Source organism: Mastigoproctus giganteus, chromosome 3 (assembly GCF_048544385.1).
Source record: "Mastigoproctus giganteus isolate SK-2022 chromosome 3, ASM4854438v1, whole genome shotgun sequence".
NCBI classification, from domain to species: Eukaryota; Metazoa; Arthropoda; class Arachnida; order Uropygi; family Thelyphonidae; genus Mastigoproctus; species Mastigoproctus giganteus.
In genome coordinates this window covers 181026331-181050758 of record NC_143577.1, presented here as the reverse complement: position 1 = coordinate 181050758, position 24428 = coordinate 181026331, and the positions used below count along the sequence as shown (strand labels likewise).

Below are 24428 nucleotides of genomic sequence, written 5' to 3'. Positions count from 1 at the left end.
CTCTCTCTCCCCACTCACTCACTCCCTCCCTCCCTCCCCAGGCGCCTCCATAGCCAGGTGGGAAGGAGCAGCAGTGCGTAGCACACGCTTCTTGATTAGACCAGGGTTCGAGCCCGTCACCACCAAATACGGAGGATGCGGAAAGGTCAGGGAATGACCACCGCATATCCTGGAGCAATATGGCCTTAGTTGCTAATGCTCCTAAAAACCAAATAACTAACTAACTAACTCCCTCTCTCACACACACACACACACACACACACACAAAATTACAATTTCCTTAGAAATGATTTTTTTTTCTTTTCCCACCTCTGCATGAAAAAAATCCAAGCATACAGATCAGAACATTTTTGAAAGTCAGATTACAGAGGCCTACAATGGTTTTGCGGACCTCACTAATTCTACATAAAATTAGTAATTGTTTATGCTGAGTCAAAAATGGCACACAATATTTTCACAAACCTTTCTTCAAATAGGCCTCTGGGTTTGGGAAAGTTTTGATTCATAATAATTGAAATGTAAGACACCAATTGAATAAATGAAACTATACGGTTGGTGTATTATAAGCAGGTTCGTGGCACAGTGGTGGGCTCTCCGATTAGAGTTGTTGTAGCAAACCTAGCCATGGAGGAGCTCAAGTCTAAGATTTTTGATTGGTCTGCTTCCCCCATGCGTGCATGCAAACAATATGTTGATGATACATTCGCCATTGTACAGAAGCGAAGAGAGGATGAGGTTCTCGGTTTTCTTAATAGCTTCTCCCCCTTTTAATCAGTTTACCTGAGAGGTGGAAATAGACAGTATCCTCCCTTTCCTTGATGTGTTGGTTCATAGGGATGGCCCTAGAGTAAAAATTAATGGATATAGAAAAACCCATGTGCCAGGGGCAATTATATGCATTATAACACTGCACAAGCCAACAATCACAAGAATAGTGTTATTAGGGCCTTGTTGAATAGAGCTGGGTCCCACTGTAGTGCCTTCGAAGATAGAAAGGAGGAGATTAAAAGTCACAGCAGATCTCAAAAAATGCGAGTAACCCCAGAAGGTTTTGGATAAATATATTCGGGAAACGGAACAGGGACGAAGAGAGCCATTCACACCCATCGACACTGCATACATTCCCTACTATCCGGGCTTAACCGAGCGAATCGCCCAAGTATTACATGCTTGCCAGACAGGCTGTGTGAAACTGCCAGGAGACAGAGATTGCACACAGTTGTGATGAAGGTTAAAGTGGGGTCATTATGAGATTAAATGCCCGGATTGTGGGGAGTGTTATGTTGGTGAGACAAAACGGCATTTCAGAGATATGGGGGATCATATTAATGCAATAAAGGCCACAGATTTTGGGAAATCTGCTGTAGCCAAACATTTTTGGGAGAAGAACCATCAAATTTCAGCCTAGTCGATCACCAAGTTGATCGTTCACACAGATACTGGAACTGCAAATGGCTCGAGAGTTTGTGGATTTGCTCTTCTGAGCAAACACCATTAATAGAGACAGGGGAATTCATATTCATCCCCTCTTTGAAACCATAATTCTTGGACAGGATGAATGGTTCTGCCTAGTACACTCCCGAGCCATTTCTGGTTTCCGTGCACACGTGGAGGATACTGTCCATACTCTTACGATAACACGTGCTGCGAGCCATGATCCTGCAGGTATTTAAGGATGTACCACAACAAGTTAAGTCTTATTGTTGTAAAGGAGGCATTCGCCTCTGAAAGCTATGGTTGTTTTTATCGCTTTTATTCCATATAGCATAGGTGCTATTCTTTATATTTTATTATTTTGCTGCTTTTATTGTACAATCAGTGTATTTTATTTTATCATTTTAATTTGATCTGGTCTTATATTATAATATTATTTCTATTTTAATAAAGTTTCATTTATATGGTTGGTGTATTACATTGCAGTTATTATGAATTTTCACAAACCATCACACTTTTATAAAGTTTCTGAATGGAATAAGCAAAAATTATATTATCTTTTCTAATTATTCTAAGGTTAGCAATTACTGGCAATTTTCCTAGTATAATAACAAATTAACATGTTTACTGCCACCTATATTTGAGAGTCCTATTCACTGCACTGTAATTTTTGAAACATTGAGACATAACAAAATTCCAAAAATTCATAAATAATTAATGGTTGAAAAGTAAAAGTGTGGAATGCATAGCTAAAATACAACATTTACTTTTAGGCTGATTATTAGGCTGATCAAAAGTTTATTCTATATACATAAACAATCTCAATGTAAGCAAAACACAAATCAAAATGTGTACCAAACTATAAACAAAAATGAATTTTGATGTTAATAGCCTAGAGTTCGGTCAGTGTGCCCAACAGAACATTGGATGCTGTGCAATAAAACTTATATGTGTCAGATGCAACAAATGCAGAGCCTTCCAGAAGTGGAAGGCTCTTGCACTGTAAGAGTTTAATATCTGTATAATATCGGTGTAGATACACCATAGATAACTCTTAAGAAACTACGATGGTAGTGTGGGCAGCATCATTTGCTCTGTATCTCATATTGTGCTCTTCCTTCACAACGAATTGCATGGTGTTGCACTACCTCGAATAAGTTATTGTTGTTGTTATTTGGTTTTTTTAGGAGCATTAGCAACTAAGGCCATATTGCTCCGGGAATATGCGGTGGTCATTCCCTGATCTTTCTGCATCCTCCGTATTTGGTGGTCACGGGCTCGAATCCCGGTCTAATCAAGAAGCGTGTGATACGCACTGCTGCTCCTGCCCACCTGGCTATGGAGGTGCCCTTAAATAAGTAACGTTTCACTAATAGGAAGACTATTTTTACTTATTCTCAGTGAGTACCACCACCCAGATGGCACCGTTTCAAAGCTATTGGCCTATCATCGATGGGTGGGCAGGTACCCTGGTATTGCAGATATGACAACCAAGTTGTGAAGATAATCACACAATATGAGAGATGCCAAAAGGTTTATATGATAATATTTAAAAATAACTAATTCACAAGGCATACTTTGTTTAGCGTAAGAGTTTAATATCTATATAATATCGGTGTAGATACACCATAGATAACTTTAAGAAACTACGATGGTAGTGTAGGCGGCATCATTTGCTCTGTATCTCATATAGTGCTCTTCCTTCGCGAGTTGCCATGGTATTGCACTACCTCGAATAAGTAACGCTTCACTAATAGAGAAGACTATTGTTACTTATTTTCAGTGAGTACCACCACCCAGACAGCACCGTTTCAAAGCTATTGGCCTATCATCGGTGGGTGGGCAGGTACCCTGGTATTGCAGACATGACAACCCAGTTGTGAAGATAATCACACAATATGAGAAATGCCAAAAGGTTTATATGATAATATTTAAAAATAACTAAATGCAGGCATAATGTGTTAAGAGTAAGGGTTTAATATCTATATAATATCGGTGTATAATAAACCTTTTGGCATCTCTCATATTGTGCGATTATCTTCACAATTGGGTTGTCATGTCTGCAATACCAGAGTACCTGCCCACCCACCGATCTAAAAATGGGCTGAACAAAGTTGGCCACATTTGTATTGAAAAATTGAGGAAATGGTAAAAGTCTTCCTCAATGACCCTGAGAGCTATTCTGGCAGGATCTTAAGCGCCTGGTAAGGCCACCCTAGCCAGACAGGTTAAAGGATAGGGGGTGAGACAAAGTATGGTCCACTGTCAAAGAGAAGGGCTAACAACTCACCCTTTAGATGTAAACTTAAAATTCTCAAAGTAAATTAAAGGATAGAAGCTTTTAATTTATTATTTTAAAGGTTTATTTTGTCATTTCCAAGACACTTAACAACATGAAATTGACAACCAACAAGCAGCATGCTTAAAAAAAAAATTTTGAATTTTGTTATACAAATTGGCTGTTGAACCAAAGAGCCATGTAGATTAGTATTTGGTATTGGTACATTAATAAACAAGTAACAAGTTAATATATTTTTTAACTTTTTCTATATCATAACATGGTATGGAATTAGTCAAGTCAAATGATACAAGGAAGCAGACAACAACTTTTCTATCAGTCAAAAGATTTAAAATGAAATAAAATAAGAAGGAAAATAAAATAAAACAGTATGTTTTATCTTCTCATGACTATTCTCATTCCCACAAGGTAACCTAACTACCAATTACTGCCTTCGCCAAGTTATTTATTTTTTTTTTTTGGTAGTTGTTGGTGCATAGGCTTCTGTGGCCATAATGCACCTCCCAAGGTTTTTGCAGTACTTTGATCCAAGCCCGAGGCGGGAATCGAACCCGCGACCTTTGGGTTGCCAGGCAGGCACTTTACCCACCCAGCTAGCCCAGTCGGCAACTGCCAAGTTGTGAGGCAGCTTATTCCACTGTTTCACAACTGGCTTCCATAGGTGCACTTAATGAGATCCAGCTGCAGGTTGGAATGCATTTATTGCTCTTATCAGCTTGCTGTCTTGTAATCGTAACCTTGTTAAGAAACTAGAGGGCATCTGTGAATGGATGACAGTAGCTCATGAATGCCCACTTCATTAGTATCCTTAAAAAATCTGTTAATTTAATCGAGCCAGTGATCTAGGTTGGCCTGTTTGGGGTGTTCCACAGCCATGAGCTGAAAAATGTCCTGTTTAATTTGAAGGTATGTTAATTTTTTTTTTTTTTTTTAAATAATTTTTGATCAATAAATAAAATTATAATAAATTCAGAGCTTGATTTAAACAAATTTGTGGGTTTCAAACTGTGGGAAATAATAAAACTGAAAGGTAAAAAAAAATTTATAAGACCTCCAATTTTATGTTATCTTACATTCATATATATTTAATTTCCAAAATAAAAAAAATCATTTAGTTAACAACCAAATTTTTGGATACAGCTATCCAAAACTGTCCATATACACTGATGAATAATTCAGGATTAAAAACCAATAGTCATCATCTTTTAATTTACAAGTGACCTAGTATAAAAAAAAACAAGTACATAAATATGTTTCTCACCTTTTTGAAATGGGCATCATCTAACTTAATCAGTGGTAGTGCAGGGATTTGGCGAAGTGGATTTAAAACAAGGTAGCCATCCTTAAGAATATACAAGTTACTCATTACAATCAAAAGGTCTGAAGTTTTTTTAACGGGTAGAAATCGAGAACGAGGTACTATAATTCCTAAAAGTAGTGAAAAGAATAAGATTATTACAGGAGAATAACTAATGCTCCCTCAGTAAGTGTCTACAAAAACTCCAATATGATACTGAGTAAACTACATTAATTTAGTAATTACAGATCTGTGTTACTTTATACTTATGTGCTCACTACATGCATTCAGTTCTCAAGTCTGATGCAATAATTTAAGTTAAATTTTTGCTAAGTTTAAAAATTTAAATGGGAGAAAAAAATGGAATTAATATTATTAGCTAGATATTCCAAATATCTCTAATTTTTACAGAAAGATATCTTTCAATTTTTGCCCAAAAGTCACAGCAAACTATAAAATAATAATCACCATAATGTACAAGGAAAACTGATACATGTAGACCCAACTTTTTTTTTTTTTTTTTTGATATTATGATGCCAAACTGTACTTAAGCACTCATATAATGAAAATGGAAAAATTTTTAACGTTTTTTTTTTTTTTTAGGAAACGCTTAATGGCATGAGGCCTACTAATTGTAAAACAATGTCAGTTCTTGCCCTGAGACATACTGTGTCTCATACTGCTTATTTTCATTATGCCATTTATTTTTCCAGTTATGAGTTTGTGAAGTTGCATGGTGTAATATGAACAATAAATGTATTTACTTATGAAGAAAAACAATGCAAATGCAGTGTGATATCATATTCAAGCTCCTCACATGAAATACTTAAAATATCCATATGATTCAATGATCAGTCAGAACTGTAAGCCCTGCCTCAGACTGCAACTGAGTCTCACACACCTACAGGGCAAAATCATATTTGAATTCTCCAGATCACTTACTTGAAATGTCCATATGATACAGTGCACAGCAAGAAGTGTTTGCCATCTCGCAGAGCTTGAATGAATAAACAGTATGTGAGAGAGCAGGCATGTCTCGAGATATGTTGAACCAAAAAGGCTGAGGCACATTAACAGCTGAACCAAAAAGGCACATTAACTGCTGAGACACAACTGTTTTGTCATGGGGGTTAATACGCTAAGCTGTGACTGGTTTAGCACATTACCAGGAAATACTGTCGATAAGAATGGGTAATAAACTTAGGATATAAGAACATCAGTTTTCTGAATAATGCATATACTCTATACTGTACTGTTGGCCAACTGTGCTTTGCAAACATCCCGCAAAAGTGGCAGTCAGTAATGAAGTTCTCCGTAATTATGTTTGAAAACCTTGCAGCAGATGCTTATATATGCCTTGTGTGACTGGGGTTCAAGCCCATGACTGCTAAATACGGTGCTATTTCTTGTATCCTGTCTGTCTTGTGAACTCCTCTGACCATTTGGTCGTCCCGGAGTATAAACAGAAAATTTATTTATTTATTTTATATTTTACTTGTCAAAATATTAACTCAGTGGTGGTGGTGGCACCTCCACTTTTGACAAACACATTAACAGGTGACATGATAAGTGATCAACTTTCTTTTTGATTTCTGGAAAAAAATTTGGATTTTTTGAATTCTGCTTCTACGATACCAATATTTCATCTTTTCTTAATGGATTGTAACACTTATTGTGTGCCATTTTCTAGATATTAATAAAAAAATTAAATATTTAAAAATTCTTGTTTTTTTCCATTTTTTATTTAAAAAAAAAAAAAAGTATTAATTCTGCTGAAAATTACAAAAAAAAAAACTGTTCTAGACAAAATAGTAGACATCGGGCTATAAGCTTCACTCATTTTTCAACTTAAAAGATGGTTAAGTGCAAAATTTCAAATATGTGCATATATTTTCACTTATTATGTATACAAATACTGTTAAAAAAAATTGAATACACATATATATGCATTGACTGCCCCTCATATATAATATATATTGTATATATAATGTATATAAATTCCAATAGGTTGATTTAACCTATTGGAATTCTCTAATAAAATTATGCATCTTTAATAACTATGTATATGACGGAACATCGTTATATTTGCAAGTCAATGGCACCCCTATGGGAAGTCCAGCATCAAGCATAATCGCAAACCTTTATCTGTATTATACAGAAAGAGAATTTCAAGATAACCTACTTATATACAGATACGTAGATGATATATGTGTTTTTAATTGTCCACATTTTGTCCAGGATTACAGTGGATTATATCCAGGGGAGCTTGTGTTGGAAAAAACTAATAGTTCCGATACTATAGCAAATTACTTGGATCTTCATATAGAAATATTACATAATAATAAAATAGACGTAAACGTATATAATAAAAGAGATGCATTTAATTTTAACGTAGTCAGCCTTACAAACTGGAAATCAAATGTATCAAAATCAGTGCATGCTAATATAATTTTATCGCAATGTTTAAGGATTGCTTATATCTGCAATAGTAATAAAAATTGTTCAGCGGGCTTAACAGCGTTGTACGGCAGGTTGATCAATAATAATTTCCCTATCGCTTACCTGAAATATCACTTCAGGAAAGCAATTAGCATAATTAATTTCAAAAATTTGTTTTCTGAACCTATCGTTTCAATATAATTTTCAATAAAATCGTTATATTTAGTGCCATGTATATATGTAAATAGGATACACTTTGCATTCTTGGTGTCTTACGGCGTAGAAAACTTGTACCCACCGGCTTGCAAATTACAGTGTATCATTTTTTTTTTTTTTTTTTTTTTTTTTTTTTAATACATATAGTTAAATTCATTTAATTTACTTAAATTCACGCTGAGATAACATGCAAATTCAGCTCAGGGTCCTACTATAGGAACGGGTTTGCAATCCCGGGCATACCCGAGCCACAACTTATATCTTGTAATGCCTTTAAGCTGTCCTACACTCTTTATTTTTATTTCTCCGAAATTATTAGGGCAATCCGAGGACGTAGGAGAAACTATTTCTTATCTATACCACTATTTTTCGCCTTTGTGGAGTTCAGGTTCTATTTTTCCTACTCCTTTAGTTTTTCTTCTTACTATCTGCATGTTTCTCTTTGCGTTAATTTAATTTAATTATTTATTTTTACCGTATCCATCACATAGGGGGCACCACATATTATTTTGACGACTATTACATTATGTCCTAGATACGGTCAAATGTAGTATGTATTATATATTTAATCTTATTTTAATCCTTAAATTATGTTCTCTGTCGGGTCAACGATGATTAATATATGCTTACATTTATATTTTACTTATATTTCTTACCTTTGATTCTAATATTTCAAAATTTTTCTTAATTAATTATCTTCATTCGATTTATTTATATTCGATTTATGTTCGGCCTATACTGGTTTATATTTGGTTTAGATTTAAATCACTTAGCATATATTGATCATCACAGAAACAGAGAACTTCTTGTCGTTTTTTGCCTTCATTCTGGGTGGTTGGCCCCAGTTGAAGTCATCTAGATTGTCGGTAAAAAGCGATAATAATAATAATAATTTTTTTTTTTTTTTTTTTTTGCGTTTTCTTAAGTCCTTGATGGTATTCTTATTATTGGATTGATTTACTTTTTCTATTGATATTCTGTAGACATTGTGGGTGTATTGCATGATTGCTTGCAACTGCATTAACCCATAAATATTAGTTATTGTCTTTTAACTTTCTTGCTTTGCTTTATTTCTTGCTTTCCTTTTATCACTAATATAACTATTAATATAATGTATATAATATATATGAGGTACAGTCATTAAGTATTTACCTCACCTAGAAATATTTGAGTTAGGGATTTGAAACTTAGCTGGCAGTTTCTTTCTTCTCTACATAGCTAGCTTCTAGAGCTACACATTTTTCCCCATTAGCTCTTTCAGGCCTCTTAAACAGAACTCCACCTTTGAGCAAAAAATCAGGCTTCCACCTTCATTAATTGCTTCCTCATCAGTCAGAAATCTGTAGCCCCATAATAGTTTCTTCATTTTAGGGAAGAGGAAGAAGTCTGATGTTAAGAAATTTTAAGAATAAGGTTGGGTGCTATATATTTCTGCAGATTTTCAAAACCACACCTGATTGCAAAGTCCACTGTGAAAGCAGCCTTGTGAGCAGGAGCATTATCAGCTAGGAGGTAGACACCTTTGGATAGCTTCCTGCATATGTCCAACTTGATAGTCTCTCTTAACTCCAGCAGGTTTCTGTAGTACTATCCACTGATGCTATTGCTTTCTGGGAAGTAATCTTTACAGTCCCATATTGTCAGCCCAGAAGGCTGACAATATGGCCTTGATGGCAGACAACTGAACAATTTTTTTGGGGGGGTGAAGATGAATGTTTCTATTGTTGACTCATCAGCTTTGTTTCTGGGTCATAGTGATGTACCTAGCATTCATCTGTCATACCAATTTGGTCAAAAAAAAATTAAAATTCTCTCCAAAGCTCCAAAATTGGGGCTTTGCAGAGGTGTCAACAACCTCAGAACCCATTAGACTGCCACCTTAGATGTGTGCAGAAACTCATTCACTATGGTTCATCCAGACCTATAGCTAAGATTCACTTCATTTGCTATAAAATTTATAGTCACAGATCCTGCCATCATGACTAAAGTGGCACAGCTAGTCAATGAAGACAGATGTCTTCATTGTCTTCATTGACTAGCTGTGCCACTTTAGTCATGATGGCAGGATCTGTGACTGAGATGGGTCTTTCTTTTCTTGGGTTATGGTGCACACTGCTTCACCCACACCTGCAGTCTTTTCCAATTTTTAATATGAGGGGCAATTCTCCACACATACTGCTTTTGCCTCCTCATGGATTTGTTTTGCTTCTTTGCCTTGCAAATGAAATTTTATAATGGATCAGACTTCAACCTCCTCCAGCATACCACTTCTCACTGTATTCATGGATCTAGTTTGGTAACCAGTGGATCTAGAAAAATAACTAAATATACATTACATACATAGAGATTACATACATATATATAAAATTAAATTTTCCAACTTAAATATTTCTACTTGGGCATAAATACTTACTGACTGTCCCTTATATATATATATATATATATATATTCAATACTATTAGTTAATTTTATTTTAAGATTTATTTCAAATTAGGCATGCTGTAATGCATACCAAACTTGAAATAAATGTGAAATACAAATTTAAAAATTTTTAAATTAATTTTTTTTTTAATGAAACCCCCAAATACGAGAAATATTAGGACTTATAGCACTTAGTATCATGCATGAGTTGAAGGTTGAGAAGATGAAAGAAGATACTTGTTCAAATTAGACTTGAAGTTCTGTAGATTGTAATTTTCAAAAAATACATATGAAGGAAGGTTGTTCCAGAAAACAGAAGTTGGATGAATAAATGAGGAAGGTGAAAAGTTGGTTCTGTGAGTTTGGAGTCGGACAGTAAATGTATGTTGGCTAGTGGCGGCATGTGTTAGGATTGTTTTGAAAGAGAGAGAGCGGGAATTATAGAAGCCAATCCAGAAGAACAGTGCCCATGGAAGTATCTGTAGAAAAGGCATGCAGCAGAAACAGTACGTCTATGAGAGAGTGAGTGGAGAAACTCTGTTAGAGATGAGTCATTAATTAACCTAACTGCCCTCTTCTGAATGGAATCTAGAAGCCTGAGAGAGGTTTTGTGGGTACCTCCTCAGATGTGGGAACAATATTCCATGGTAGGGAGGATTTGTACAGTGTGAACAGCTGTTTGGAAGAGAAGTAACACTAAGAGTAAAAGAGAAAACCCAGTTTTTTAGATGCAGAGGAAGCAATATTTGTAATGTGCTTATGCCAAGAGAGATTACAAGTCAGGGTAATCCCTGATAGAGATATATGATCTTGCCTAGAAATCAGAGTGTCATCGAAGTAAAAACATAGGAGCAGAAGAATACATTTTGCTAGATATAAGACAGGACTGGGTTTTGGAAGAACCAAAATAAACTAAGTTATCTTTTTCCCACTAGAGATCAGCATTTAATAAATTGGTAGTGGATATTCGAGAAGCTGAAGTTGTTTGTGCAGGGCACGGTTTCTCAAACTGGAATTGTTGTTATTGTTATTTGGTTTTTAGGAGCATTAGCAACTAAGGCTATATTGCTCCGGGAATATGCAGTGGTCATTCCCTGACCTTTCCGCATCCTCCGTATTTGGTGGTGACGGGCTCGAACCCCGGTCTAATCAAGAAGCGTGTGCTACGCACTGCTGCTCCTTCCCACCTGGCTACGGAGGTGCCTCAAACTGGAAGGTGGAATGCAATGTGCTATTATCAGAAAAACTATAGATAGGACTTCTGGTCAATGGAAGAAGTTCATTAATATACAAGAGGAAAAGATTGGGAGAAAGAACTGAACCTTGAAGAACACCAGCATTAGTGGAGAAGTTAGAAGACAGAGAGCCATCTACCATTACCTGCATTGAGCAGTGAGAGAGAGAGAAAACTGGATATACAATTTAAAAAAATAGTACGCAAACCATAAGGTGGAAACTTATTTAGAAGACATTTTATGTCAAACACAATCAAAAACCTCTCAAATGTCAAGAGCAACTGCTTGAGTTTCAACAAACTTTTCCATTGAATTTATCCATAGAGGGGTAACATAAGCCAGAATATCACCAATGGATTGATACTGACGGAATCCATACTGGAAATCATTGATCAGATGGAATGTTTCTAGATAGTTTAAGAGTTTGTGGTTAATATATTTCTCCATTACTTTAAAAAGAGTAGAAGTAAGTGCAGTGGAACGATGATTGGATGAGAGGGATTTGTCACCACTTTTAGGAATTGTCTGGATATGAGCAAATTTCCAAGCAGAAGGGAAAATACCTGTGGAATAAGAAAATAAAAAAAAAGCGACTCAGAACAGAAGTGAGCACAGGTTTTGAGAACAAGTGGAGAAATACCATCAGGACCTCAAGCTTTCTTAGCTCAAAACCTAATTGGAAAGGCTGGAAAAAGATACCAAAAACAATTGGACAAAACTAATTAATAATACAAATTTTAATAGGTATTATTTATTTATTATTGCAACCGTTTATATAAAGGTTTCCCACTGTAAAAGCATGTTATTGTGATATTTCTTATTGCAATTTCTTTTTTTGCTGTTTATGTCTACAGCTGCATGATGGCCCTGAATAAGCCATGTTTTTACATATTAGCTTGCATTAAAAAGTCTTAGAGGAAACTGTATCATTTTTTATAACAATAATACTGACACAATAGATGTTAATATTATTTTTATTTATTTTTAACTTTCAGAACACAGATCTGGCAGGAAAAAAGCCCTGGGTGTTAGTGCATATTTGCTTATGTAAAAGCCCATAAAGCCAAACTCCCAGTCTACCCTTTTGTTAGCCGAATGTACTATCCCGCCCCTCAGTCAAACACAATGACACTAATTATCTCAATATAATTATCTCAATGATGCTAAAAGAAGTATTAGCTACCACCTTGACACCTACCAACATACATAAACCTCCCTATGCCCCTTCCAAAGATGACATTTTGGGTCTGATCAACTTCACTGTTGGGAAAGCCTACTTCCAATTGTAAGGAGAGTTTCACTCTTGCTTGCTTGCTTGCAGGGGTCTTCACAGCAAACCGTTTCCTCTTGCTATTTCCAACTTCACGTAGTTGTTGTTGTTATTGGAGGTTTTATGGAACTTCACTTAGACAACTAAATTATGGACCACGTCCTGGAACCATGGCAGGGATAATTTGGACCAATTGCAGTTTCACATTACTATCCAAACTAACATTTCTTTTACTTTCAATGCTTGAAACAACATAACACCTTTTTGTTCTTTGATATACTCATCATGTGTGTGTGTGAGAGAGAGAGAGAGCGCGCACATCTTTCTGTACAAAGATTTACAGGACCCACTAATACACACACCATCAATGCTAGTTTTGAGATTGAAGGACTCCTAAACTTTTGTAGCCCCCAGAAAAACCCTTGAATTTGACTGGGTCAAAAACATTCTCTTCCTCAACAATTATATTCCATACTATTATTATTTTTTTTTTTATGGGATCAGTCATGTTTAATTTGTTGCATATGGCTGATATCAGTTTGTATATAATTTCCTAATGTTTAATCAATTTCTGGAACTCTCATCTCAAAGTCAGAGGAATGAAAACAATTTCTAACATAATTTTACTATGCAAACCATTTCCTTTGTTTCTGTTCACATATACTTGATATACTTTATAGCTCTGGCCCCTACTAAAATAAAATATGATATGATATAGACAAAAAGTGCTTTCATGTCCAAATCGTACAGATTGAGAGCTATCTGCAGTAAACAGCTTAAATGAAATAAAATTTTCTTTACCAACAACTGTGCCCACTACACTTAAATGTGTATTTCTAACCTTTGACATATGACCAGCTGTTCTGTGACTGTAGAGTGTCCTGAGACTCAAATCTTTAGATTTGGTGGTGAGATTAATCAAATCAATGAAAGGTACATGTTTATTATAATAAATAAGTAAATAAATTAGTAAACTTTATCTAATACAACCAAAATTAGGTTAGAAACCCCTTTTAAACTTTGGCACCACTTAAACAATGATAGACGTAAACCTTAAATTGTATAAGAACCATTATGCTTAGAGAATTGAACACGCTATCAAAATTAAGAACAAATTTATATAGGTGGTAGACACTGATACTAAGTCTAAAATAATTCCTTATACATGAAAAATTTACTTATAAAACATTTTGAAGTAGTTAGTTTCTCTGTAAGAGAAATGAATTCTTTCTGCCTTATTGTTCATGCATTCAATACTGTTATTAAACATTTTAACATCCTAGTTGTGGACCCCTCTATTCATGGAGGAACATAAATGATAGCTATTCTAACATTGGCATGAATTTTCATCTGTGAAGAAAAAATTATTCTCTACTCTAATTTTCTGAGTGAACTTGCAAAGCTCAGCATCTTCACCAGCTCAGTCCATATGACTAAAAAACTGAAGTCCACTAGAGTTGTGAACATTAAAATCGCCAAGGAAAATTACCTCACTGTTAGGAAAGTTAGACTGGAGAAAGTAGAATTTCAAAGGAAGGTAGTCAGAGTTCTAAATGATTAGTAGAGTCGTGAGAAAGATAGAGGCACAGATGAATTTTACAGAATGGGGTAGAGAGATTTTAAGCCAGAAATGATTGAAAAAAGATTTGAAATTACCCTCTCTGATAGGGAAAGTCAGAGTGGACATGCACACAAGTTACACCTTTTGAAGCAAAAGCAATCATACACTGAACAATTAAGACAACTGAGGTGAGAAATTGGTTGAGAGAATCTATAATTGGGATTCTGTCAGAAAAAATAAGTGGGGCTTGGCACACCGTAAGTGGAAATGGAATTCATTGAGATACTACGTATATTTTCGAAATGAATGAGAAGTATTTGGGAGGGCTGTCTTCACTGATAAGTTTGTTCTATTAGTTTGGCTATTTATCATATACAATAAGGGGAGACATGTATGAAGTAATGAAATTCTTGAATATTGTGCACACGTAGCAAGAAAATTTCAGCTCCTTAACATGTGGCCTTGAAAATTCCCCCAGCATATACATTGCTTAGTCCCTCTCCACTCACTGTCTGGAAAAGCAGATGCAGTAAGATTATACACTAGCTGATCTCAGTGTGCCCTAGAGAGTTGCCAATAGGTGTGGTCTGGTGGAACTATCTATTCAGCCACTATATAATCCAGACTATGTAGCAGCTGGCCTGTGAATGCCATTTTAGAGCTGTATCTTCAAAATAAAAAGAAGATTGTATCTTGCCATGATGCCTATTCTAACTTCAAAGGATATCAATCATACTGCATGATGGGGTTGCAAAAGCTTAGCTCTGGAGACTAAAAATGGGTTTCACCACTTCAAGCCTCCAATAAGCCAGGCAACAAGTGCAGTACCAAGTAGTGGTACTGCACTTGTTGATGAGTCATTTACCATCTAGTATTGCCTGTTGACACCACACTTCAACCTCTGCTTATTTTGGTTCACACCTGGGTGATCACCCCCCCCAGTACATTAAGCAAAGTATTTCAGGACTTACACACAGAGGTATACCCAGGGTTGCACCACATTGTAAAGGTGCAAACAGAGGATTTGGTTATTGCAGGATGACCTTACTTCACTGAAATTCTGTCCACCTGAATTGATTCACAACTGTCACCTACAGGGTTTTGGTTTTAAAAATTAAAAAAAAAAAATTCACAATTTTAAAACAGAAACTTTATTTATATTAATTGTCATTACTATTTATTCTGTAAAAAAGGATTGCCGAAAGCAACTCATCCTCCATTAATTGCCACATATCATTTAATTAATTTCAAGGTCGAAAACAATTGCTCAACACTGACTTGAGTTGTTGGCATGCTCAAAGCAATGCTACAGGCATCCTGAATTTTCCTTCCAAAACTTTCTTGAGCTCAGCATGACTAGACTCAGCTGTGCTGATAACTAAATGACAAAGAGCATTGTGCCCTGTCGAAACATCAAGCTGCTGTCTATTTCCCCTGCAATTTTTTTGGAATCCTTTGTTCTTTAGCTTGATGGTAATGAGCAGTATTGAACTCAAGCAAACCATATCCATAAGCCTTTCACGGAAAGTATCGGCATCTGTGGTGACTGTAATCTTTGAGTATTTGAAATATGAATCAACTTTTCTTTGCTCAATTTGCTTAATCAACTCTCTTATCTTCAAAGTCAGGTGAATGTTTGGCCATGTCAGTTCTCCATTTTGCGTCATCTTCTTTGGCCTTCTTTTTAACCAGAGCCTTATAAATTTCAATATGATTATGTTTAACATGCCACCACATGTTAAATTTTTTCATGGTACTTGCTTCACCTGTCTTGAATCTACATTATTTCCTCGATCTCACCATTCACTTCCTTTTCCACCTTGCACATTGCTAATTTCTTCTTTGCTTTTCTCAATACTCAAAAATTTTTAAAAATTGTACACATAACTTCACATTATTTATATTAAGATTTTTTTTTTTCTTTTTTTTTTCAAAATTTATGTGATGTGGTGTTTCATCCCCTGTCATAATTCTGTTCAGGAAGCAGTCACCTTTTTTCACTGTAGTACTGAAAATGTAGCAGACATAATCACATGTGCACTGGACTTGTGATTATGTCTGCAAACCTTACTGAAGCTGAGGTTTGCATGCATAATTTCTATATGATTGGCTTCAAAATCTGCAGCTCTTCCCTTCAGCAATGAAAATCAAATAATGGAGCATACCTCTTCAGTGGAGTACAAGCTGTAGCAGATGCACTCCATTTTTACTTATACAATTATCCCAAATGTATGTAAACAAATGCCTCCAGTGCTATTCATCTACTATTGTGTTTTGTAAACTGTCACTGTATACTTATATTTGTTTACTATTATTTTCTGAGGATTAAAATGTTTTAGTGAAAAAAGAAATGCAAAGTTAGGAAATGAAAAAAGTATGATCCAGCTTTAAATGGTTGAGTATCCCCCAAAACTTATGTTTGAGTAGTTTGAATTATTCAGACATAAAATGACAACTTGGAGTCACATTTATTATTCCTACTAAGAGCCAATAAACAAATCTTAACTTAGTAGCTCCAAATAAGCTTTACCAACTTTACCCAAGTGGAGGTGGTGACCCTTTTATTCTCAAAGAAACAAATTTTTTGAAAATTTAAAAAAAAACCGTTTTATAAATAAAATATAAACATGAATCTATTAAAATCTTCCATCTTCCCAGATTAAAAGACCCTTATTCTCTCAAAATTTTAATTGTGCACATACTTTTGCTTAGTGTGTGTACAAAAACGGCAAAGGTAAAGAAAGCCAACACAAGAACGACGAGAAACGTTGGATAACTTATGCAGAAAATTAGTTTCCCGATACGGCACTCTAGCGCTGCTCGCTCGGTAAACAGATGGTAGCTGTTATCTATCTAGAGCAAAGTCAAGAACAATATATTGATTGACACGTAGGCATGGCAAACGATGTGCTGATGACTGGTGCGTGAACACAACACACGATAACATCAGGTTAGAATCATTTTAGTAGCACTAATGGTAACTTGCCCCAATGAATGTTTCCCATAATGGAGAAAAAAGGTCAGGTTACCTCCACTTGAATCCCATGGGAGCTTGAACCCCTCTCAAAATGGAGGGGGGTAACCTAATATTTTTTTCTTTAGAATCATGTGGGACCAGTGCATAAACTGTTTATTAACAAAATATTATTTTTTTATTACTGTATTTTTAAAGACACTGGTGTGGATACACACGTATCATAATGTCAATAAACACCTCAACAGCTATTCATTATATATATACATACAATATTTCTTTCTTTTCTTGTATTATTTAATAACCTACCATTTAAGGTCGTTACAAAATATAACGAAAAATAAAGAAACCTTTTCCTTTTTTTTTTCGTAACAAAACCTAAATCAACCGTATAGTAAAAACACTCATGAACTCCAAAAATCTGCTTTTAATAATGAGAAAAAAACATAATGAAGAACATAAAAATGAACAGAATGAAACTTATTAATTTAGTTTTTATCAAAAAATCAACCAATGTTTTATTTTCCCTACAAATTTCTTCCATCTTTAAAAGATTCATCGCTACTATTAATTGTTTACCGTTCATTATAAAACTATTATGCACCGTTCTCTACTCATAAATACACATTATAATGCCAACCAATGACTACACAGTAGCTTGTCCTCTGTCGTGCCCACCACCAATCATTTCATCGTTTGCCACGCCTGCCTGTCAATCAATATATCCTTCTCAATTTCAGCTCCAGACCGATAACACCTACCATCTGTTCACCGAGCAAGCAGCGCTAGAGTCCGGTGTCGGGAAAATAATTTTCCATGTAAGTTATCCATCATTTCTCATTGTTCTCGTGTTGGCTATCTTTACCTTATCCACAAAAACAAATAATTTTTGTAATTAAAAATTTATATATATATATATATATAGATAGATAGATGCTATTATTCACTTCCATTTTAAAATTTTTTCAAAATTTATTTCAAATTTGGCTTCACAGTGCATGAAATTTTAAATTACATATGGTCTTTCCCACTGAGCAGCTGTTATTTGTTGTTGTTGTTATTATTTGGTTTTTTAGGAGCATTAGCAACAAAGGCCATATTGCTCCGAGGATATGTGGTGGTCATTCCCTGACCATTCCGCATCCTCTGTATTTGATGGTCACGGGCTCGAACCCTGGTCTAATCAAGAAACGTGTGCTATGCACTGCTGCTCCTGGCTACAGAGGCAACTCACTGAGCAGCAGCCATCTGGAGACAATATCAGGTTTCGTGTTCTCATTTTTAGTGTGCATAAACAACTGCCAGGTTAAAGCAAATAATTTTACCATCATGACCACTAAAGACTAAATTAAAGACTTTACAAAACAAGTAATCCATTAAATAACTATAAATGATATCAATAAAATAATAATTGAATAAAATAACATAACTTAACTAACCTAATCATATTAATTCTATCTAATATCTTTTATATACAAACCAGTAACATTTGAAAAAGCCTTAACTGCAGCTCCAGCAGCATGTTCAAGTTGAATTATGTTTTGTCCAGTTGCAAGTTGCTGTGAAGAAAAAAAAAAACAACTAGCACAAAAATGGCACATCAGTTTTTTTTTTTTCTCTAACAAATTGCATAAGCATGTGTCATATTGTATTTTTAAAAACAGAAATGATTCACAACAGTGGTGTTTAGCAACCAAATTCATGTGTATACTACTGGAATTAAAGGAACTATTTGTGGTGGAATGCATTGGTTGGTTAAGTTTGAACAGTTATTTCTGTATGTCAGAAATTCAAATTCCTACTACTCTACAGGGTAGAATAAAAGTTAAAAATGATTAGAAGTGAAAAAAAAAATCAGAATACAAGCTAAGAAATAAAATACGGGATTCAATATAACTGATGTAATAATACCTCTAGATGGTAATTTCATTGAAAAATATAATTAGTGGAGATTTACATTAGCATTTGAGGCATATGATGCAAGAAAGCAAGCTTATATACAGCATCAGCCAAAAAAAAACAAAAAAAAAAAAAAACCTTCCCATTTTACCCATATATTCGGTCGAAATGTTTGTCTAGTTCTGCCTTCAATTTATTTAAGCTGTCAACTTCAACATCAATAGATAGAAGTTTGTTCCAGCAATCAACCACACGCTGGCTAAAGACAAACTTCTGGACATCTATCCTACATTTGTCTTTCCTCAATTTGAATTTATGCCCTCTCAGGTGATTATTCTGAGCAAGAGGCAGAATCCCATCAGCACTGAGCATGCTCACACCATTCAAGGCTTTATACACCCCTATCAGATTACCTCGCTGGTGCCTAGTCTCCAGACACTGTAATTTGCAAAACTTAAGCCTTTCTTTGTAAGAGCACCCCTTTGTTCCGTTCACTAATCTTGTTGCCTTTCTCTGTACTCATTCCAGCAGCTCTATATCCTTCTTGAAATGAGGCCACCAGACCTGTATACAGTACTCTAGGTGTGGCCTGACCATTGCCTTAAACAAGGGCATAATCACCTCCTTATCCCTGCTAGAAAAATTCCTATATATCATTGACAATACACCATGAGCTACTCTTGCAGCCCATCTGCACTGCTCAGAAAACTTCATATCTCACTACACAATTACCCCCAGGTCCTTTTCATTCTCTACCACACAGTTCATATGTTACTCTGGGGTTACTGCTACCCATGTGCAGGACCTTACATTTGTCAATGTTAAACTTCAGTTGCCACCTCTCAGCCCAACCTGCTCAACTTTTCTAGATCCTATTTCAGTAGCTTAGTGTCATTAACATCCCTTCCAACCTTAGTATTGTCTGCAAACTTAGACATTAAACTTGATATACCTTCATTGATATCATTAATAAATAGAAAACAACAATGGACCCAACACTGAACCTTTGGGGGACCACTAATAACATTAGTCCATGAAGAGCAGTGCCCATTGATTACCACTCTCTGTCTTCTCCCACTCAATCATCCCTTTATCCATAGTAGCATTTTGCCCTTAATGCCATACTGCTCCAATTTGTGCAGAAGTATTCCATGTGCAATAGTATCAAAAGCTTTCCTAAGATCCCTGTATATGATATCAAAATTATTTTTTGCATCAATTTCCTTTGTGACCACATCAGAGTATCCAATCAAACTGATCAGACAAGACTTCCCCTTAACAAACCCATGCTGTGTCTGAACTATAATGGAAGTATTGTCTAGATGATCCTGCAGTGCTTCTTTAAACACTGCCTCTATTAATTTCCCCGGAACAGAAGTTAAACTAACAGGTCTGTAATTACTTGTATCACCTTTTGACCCTCCTTTGTGAATTGGGGTCGCATTTGCACATCTCCAGTCCATGGATACCCCCCCCCCCGAGTCCAAGGAAGCTCTCATAATTATGACTAAGGGTTTGCTTACTTCCTTTGCCACCTCCTTTAATATAACTGGATATATCTTATCCATCCCAGGTGCCTTTTTTAATGTTTATTTTCAACAATTTCTCATCCAGTTTGCTCTCAGTTATTAAAAAAATCATTTAACTCACTACCAAAGTTTAATACACATCTGGTATTCATCTTCCTGAATAACTCCTGTGTAAATGTAGATGCAAAATACTCTTTCAGTTTGTTAGCTACATGAGCAAGATAATCAACAGTTGAACCATCGATATCAAATGGCCCAATATGATTCATCTCTTCCTTCTAGAGTTTACATAATTAAAGAACTCTTTGCTGTTTTTCTTTGCATCCTTTGCCAAAGATTTCTCGTAATGTGCCTTTGCCTGCCCAACCTCCTTTGTGACTTGATTAGAGACCAGCTTATACCTTCTATAGGCTTCTTTGTCACCTGTTAATTTATATGTATCCCATGCATTTTTCTTCTCTGCCACATGTCTCATTAGCTCACATCGTTCTAAACCTTGAACAATATTTCTTGGTTGGTATGAAAAGCCTAGTCGCTTCCAATATTATTTCTTTGAATGCTTCCCATTTTGAATTTGCTGTTGGTAACATCTTCAGTTGGTCCCACTGTATAGACTTTAAAAACTGTCTGAGACCTCCGCAGTCACCTTTACAAAAGCAAAAACCTTTCCCTTTACCTCTGATGGTAGTTACCTCTTTAAGCAAATCTCATATCAGCACGCTGTGATCACTGCCACCTAGTAGCTCCTTTATCTGCAGATTCGTAATGCATGAAGAATCACTACTGATAATCAAATCAAGAGTATTACTCACTCTGGTTGCCTCCCAAACATGCTGGTGTGGAAAATAATCATCCAATAAATCCATAAAAGCCTTGCTAGTGTGCGAGTGACCAACCCACATGTTCCAGTCAATATCTGGGAAATTAAAATCTCCCATTATAAGACAATTTGATTTACTGGATCACTCTATTTCTCTGTACAGCTGTTTGTTATACTCATCAGAGTTAATAGGCCTCTAGCACTCTCCTACTCTCAATTTTGCTTTCCCAGTGCTTATCACACCAAACTAACTCAACACTGCACTGTCCACTCATGAATACTGGATGCATTTCCTTAGATTTTATGTGTTTCTTAACTAATAGAATAACATCTCCTCCCTTCCTATCTTGTCTATCCTTCCTCTACACATTGTACTCCCCAAATTCATATACACATAATATGAACAGTCTATCAATATAAAAGCAATTCTGTAAATAGAGGATAGTTAATGTCCTATAAATGTATAAGCATGCTTCATGGACAACCTAGCAATACAATATCTGGTATAATGCAACCCAGATTTTGCTTAAATAGATAATGTCATAATTACCTTGAATTGCTACAGCACAGAATCTGGGAATACAGTTTAGGCCCGTGACATAAATGAAAGTAAATCATACAGTAAGACAAGTTAAAATAATCGTCATCATTAGTGTTCTGCCAAAAGCAGATCAGTTTTCCATGCCTCTCTCTACCCCCCCCCCCATTCATCCCTGCTCTTAATCTTCAATATCAGTTCATCTATTATAGTTCTGTCTGGACCTCTTACCCTCCATCCTTACATTCATCATGCAAGGATGTCAACCCCTCACCTTTCAATACAAGTCCAATCCAACTTCTCTTGGTTTCCAGTTATCTCCATCAAACACCTCTCCTAGTAAGATAAATGCCAATGGCATCCTTCCTCTTGCTCAGACAATACACATGAAGGGCCATTAATTTAAACTGAGGAAGGATGGTTGCAGGACAGATGCACAGATTTTTGCTATCAGCCAGTGAGTAGTTGGGTTTTGGAACAAAGTTCCATCTGGTATTATGGAAGTGGGTAGTTTGAATAAATTTAAGGAAGAACTAGACAAATTATTAGAGAGAATAGACAGGTGATGTGAGAAAGGGTTTTTTTTTTTTTTGAGCTGATGCTGTATAAGCTTGCCTCCCTGCATAATTTGCCACTACTAATACAAATATTAACTCACTCTATCAACCCATCTTATCCTTCCATCTTTCTACATGCTTGCATCTCAAAACTCCCCAAATTCTTGATATAATAAAAGCTAATAGACTTTAGACTTCACCTCTTCATCAGAGCTCTATGTATTCGATTTTGAAAATTGAATATGTAGAGCTCCACCACAATAAAATGCACAAATTATTAGTTACTATAGGAAGAGTATGCAATTTTAATTCCAATAAGAGATTGTTTAATCTCTTATTAGAATTAAATAACACTTCACTCCATGTAAATTTTAAAGGCAAAAAATTGAGGTTTTTGACACTCTTTATTTTTGCCTTTAAGATTTAAGTGGAGTGCAGTGTTGTTTAATCTCATATTAGAATTAATCAGTTCCAAAGTACATGTATGTCTTTCTTCCAAGAAATTATTATGCAATTTTCCAAATGAGTGGTGAAGCAACCTTGCCAGTATGGCAATTATAACATATCTCTCATTTTGGGAAGCTTTCCCAAGTCTTAAGTTAACAAAAAAAAAAAAAAAAAAAAAGTCATAAATGGCAATTGTATTAATAAATTAATCATATTGATAACATTGTGTAAAGAAATTTTTGTTTCTTTTTTTAATTGAAGCCTAGGAATCGAATACTTTACCAAAGTTGAGCAATATGTTAATAACTGCCAATCCTAAACTCAACAATTGGATACATAAGTTACTGATTGATTTTTTTTGGAATCATATTCTATAATAATGCTTCTGTGATATGTGGTTTTGAATAACAGTAGGTGGAATCAGAAATAAACAACTGAATCACATGAGGAAATGCATTACTTTGGGAAGCTATGGCCAAGCTCTCCGTGGTCATATAATTAACCTGGTAGAATACACAAGGGAGAATTCCTAATATAACAGAAGCTAATAACATTAGACTTCATCTCTTCATTAGGGCTCTATGTTAATACACAGTAAATATAAAAGTAATCATTAAGATAGCAAGTTGTAAATCACAATATATATATGGAGTAGAAAGAAACAGGAATTAGCACACAAATAAGCCAGCATATTACTGCATTGTTGCCAGTAAGCCAATAAGCTCACAACGACACAAATAAACAATAAATAATGAATTTTGACAGGCCTTTTCTTAAAAATACAAATAAACATTAACTTGGGCATATGCAACATATGCTGCACTACAAAAAAATTAATAATGCAAAAATTACGACAATTACACTAAAATGTGTCCGTATAAACAAGCAACACAATGTTCTTTTCAAATCATTTTCGAGCACTCTCTCACATTTTATCTATTTTTCAACTATACTTATCTGAAGATATTAGAAACATTAAATGCACATATCAATTAATTTTACTCAAGACTAAATAAATATTCTCAGTATGTTATAGATGGAAATACTTTAATATTAGTATTAGTATTAATAGCGGCAAATGATGGAAAGCAAGCTTATACAGCATCAGCCAAAAAAAAAAAAAAAAAAAATCCCATTTCACCTATTCATCCTCTCCAATACCTTGTCTAGTTCTTCCTTGAATTTATTCAAACTATCCACTTCCACAACAATGGATGGAAGCTTGTTCTAGTAATCAGCACCAGTTGGCTGAAGGCAAACTTCCACACATCTGTTCTGCAATCAACCTTTCTCAATTTGAATTTATACCCCCTTATGTGCACAGTCTGAGCAAGAGGAAGGATCCCATTAGCAATGAGTTTGCTCAAGCCATTCAAAGCCTTAAACACCTCAATTAGATCACCTTGCAGGTGCCTAGTCTCAAGTCTTCAGATGCTGCAATTTACAGAATTAAGCCTTTCTTGGTAAGAGCAGCCCTTTGTTCCCCTCACCA

At 35.3% G+C, this 24428-nt stretch overlaps 1 protein-coding gene across 1 annotated transcript in view; it reads right to left on the bottom strand.

Moving 5' to 3' along the window:
- LOC150088446 (UTP--glucose-1-phosphate uridylyltransferase-like) overlaps positions 1-24428 on the bottom strand; it is a 225451-nt gene that overhangs the window by 19254 nt on the left and 181769 nt on the right. The window contains exons 12-13 of the mRNA XM_090370162.1: positions 18627-18705; positions 4995-5161 (exon numbers count right to left, since the gene is read on the bottom strand). Coding sequence (XP_090226288.1) covers positions 4995-5161; positions 18627-18705 — 246 coding nt within the window. The remainder of the gene's footprint in view (positions 1-4994; positions 5162-18626; positions 18706-24428) is intronic.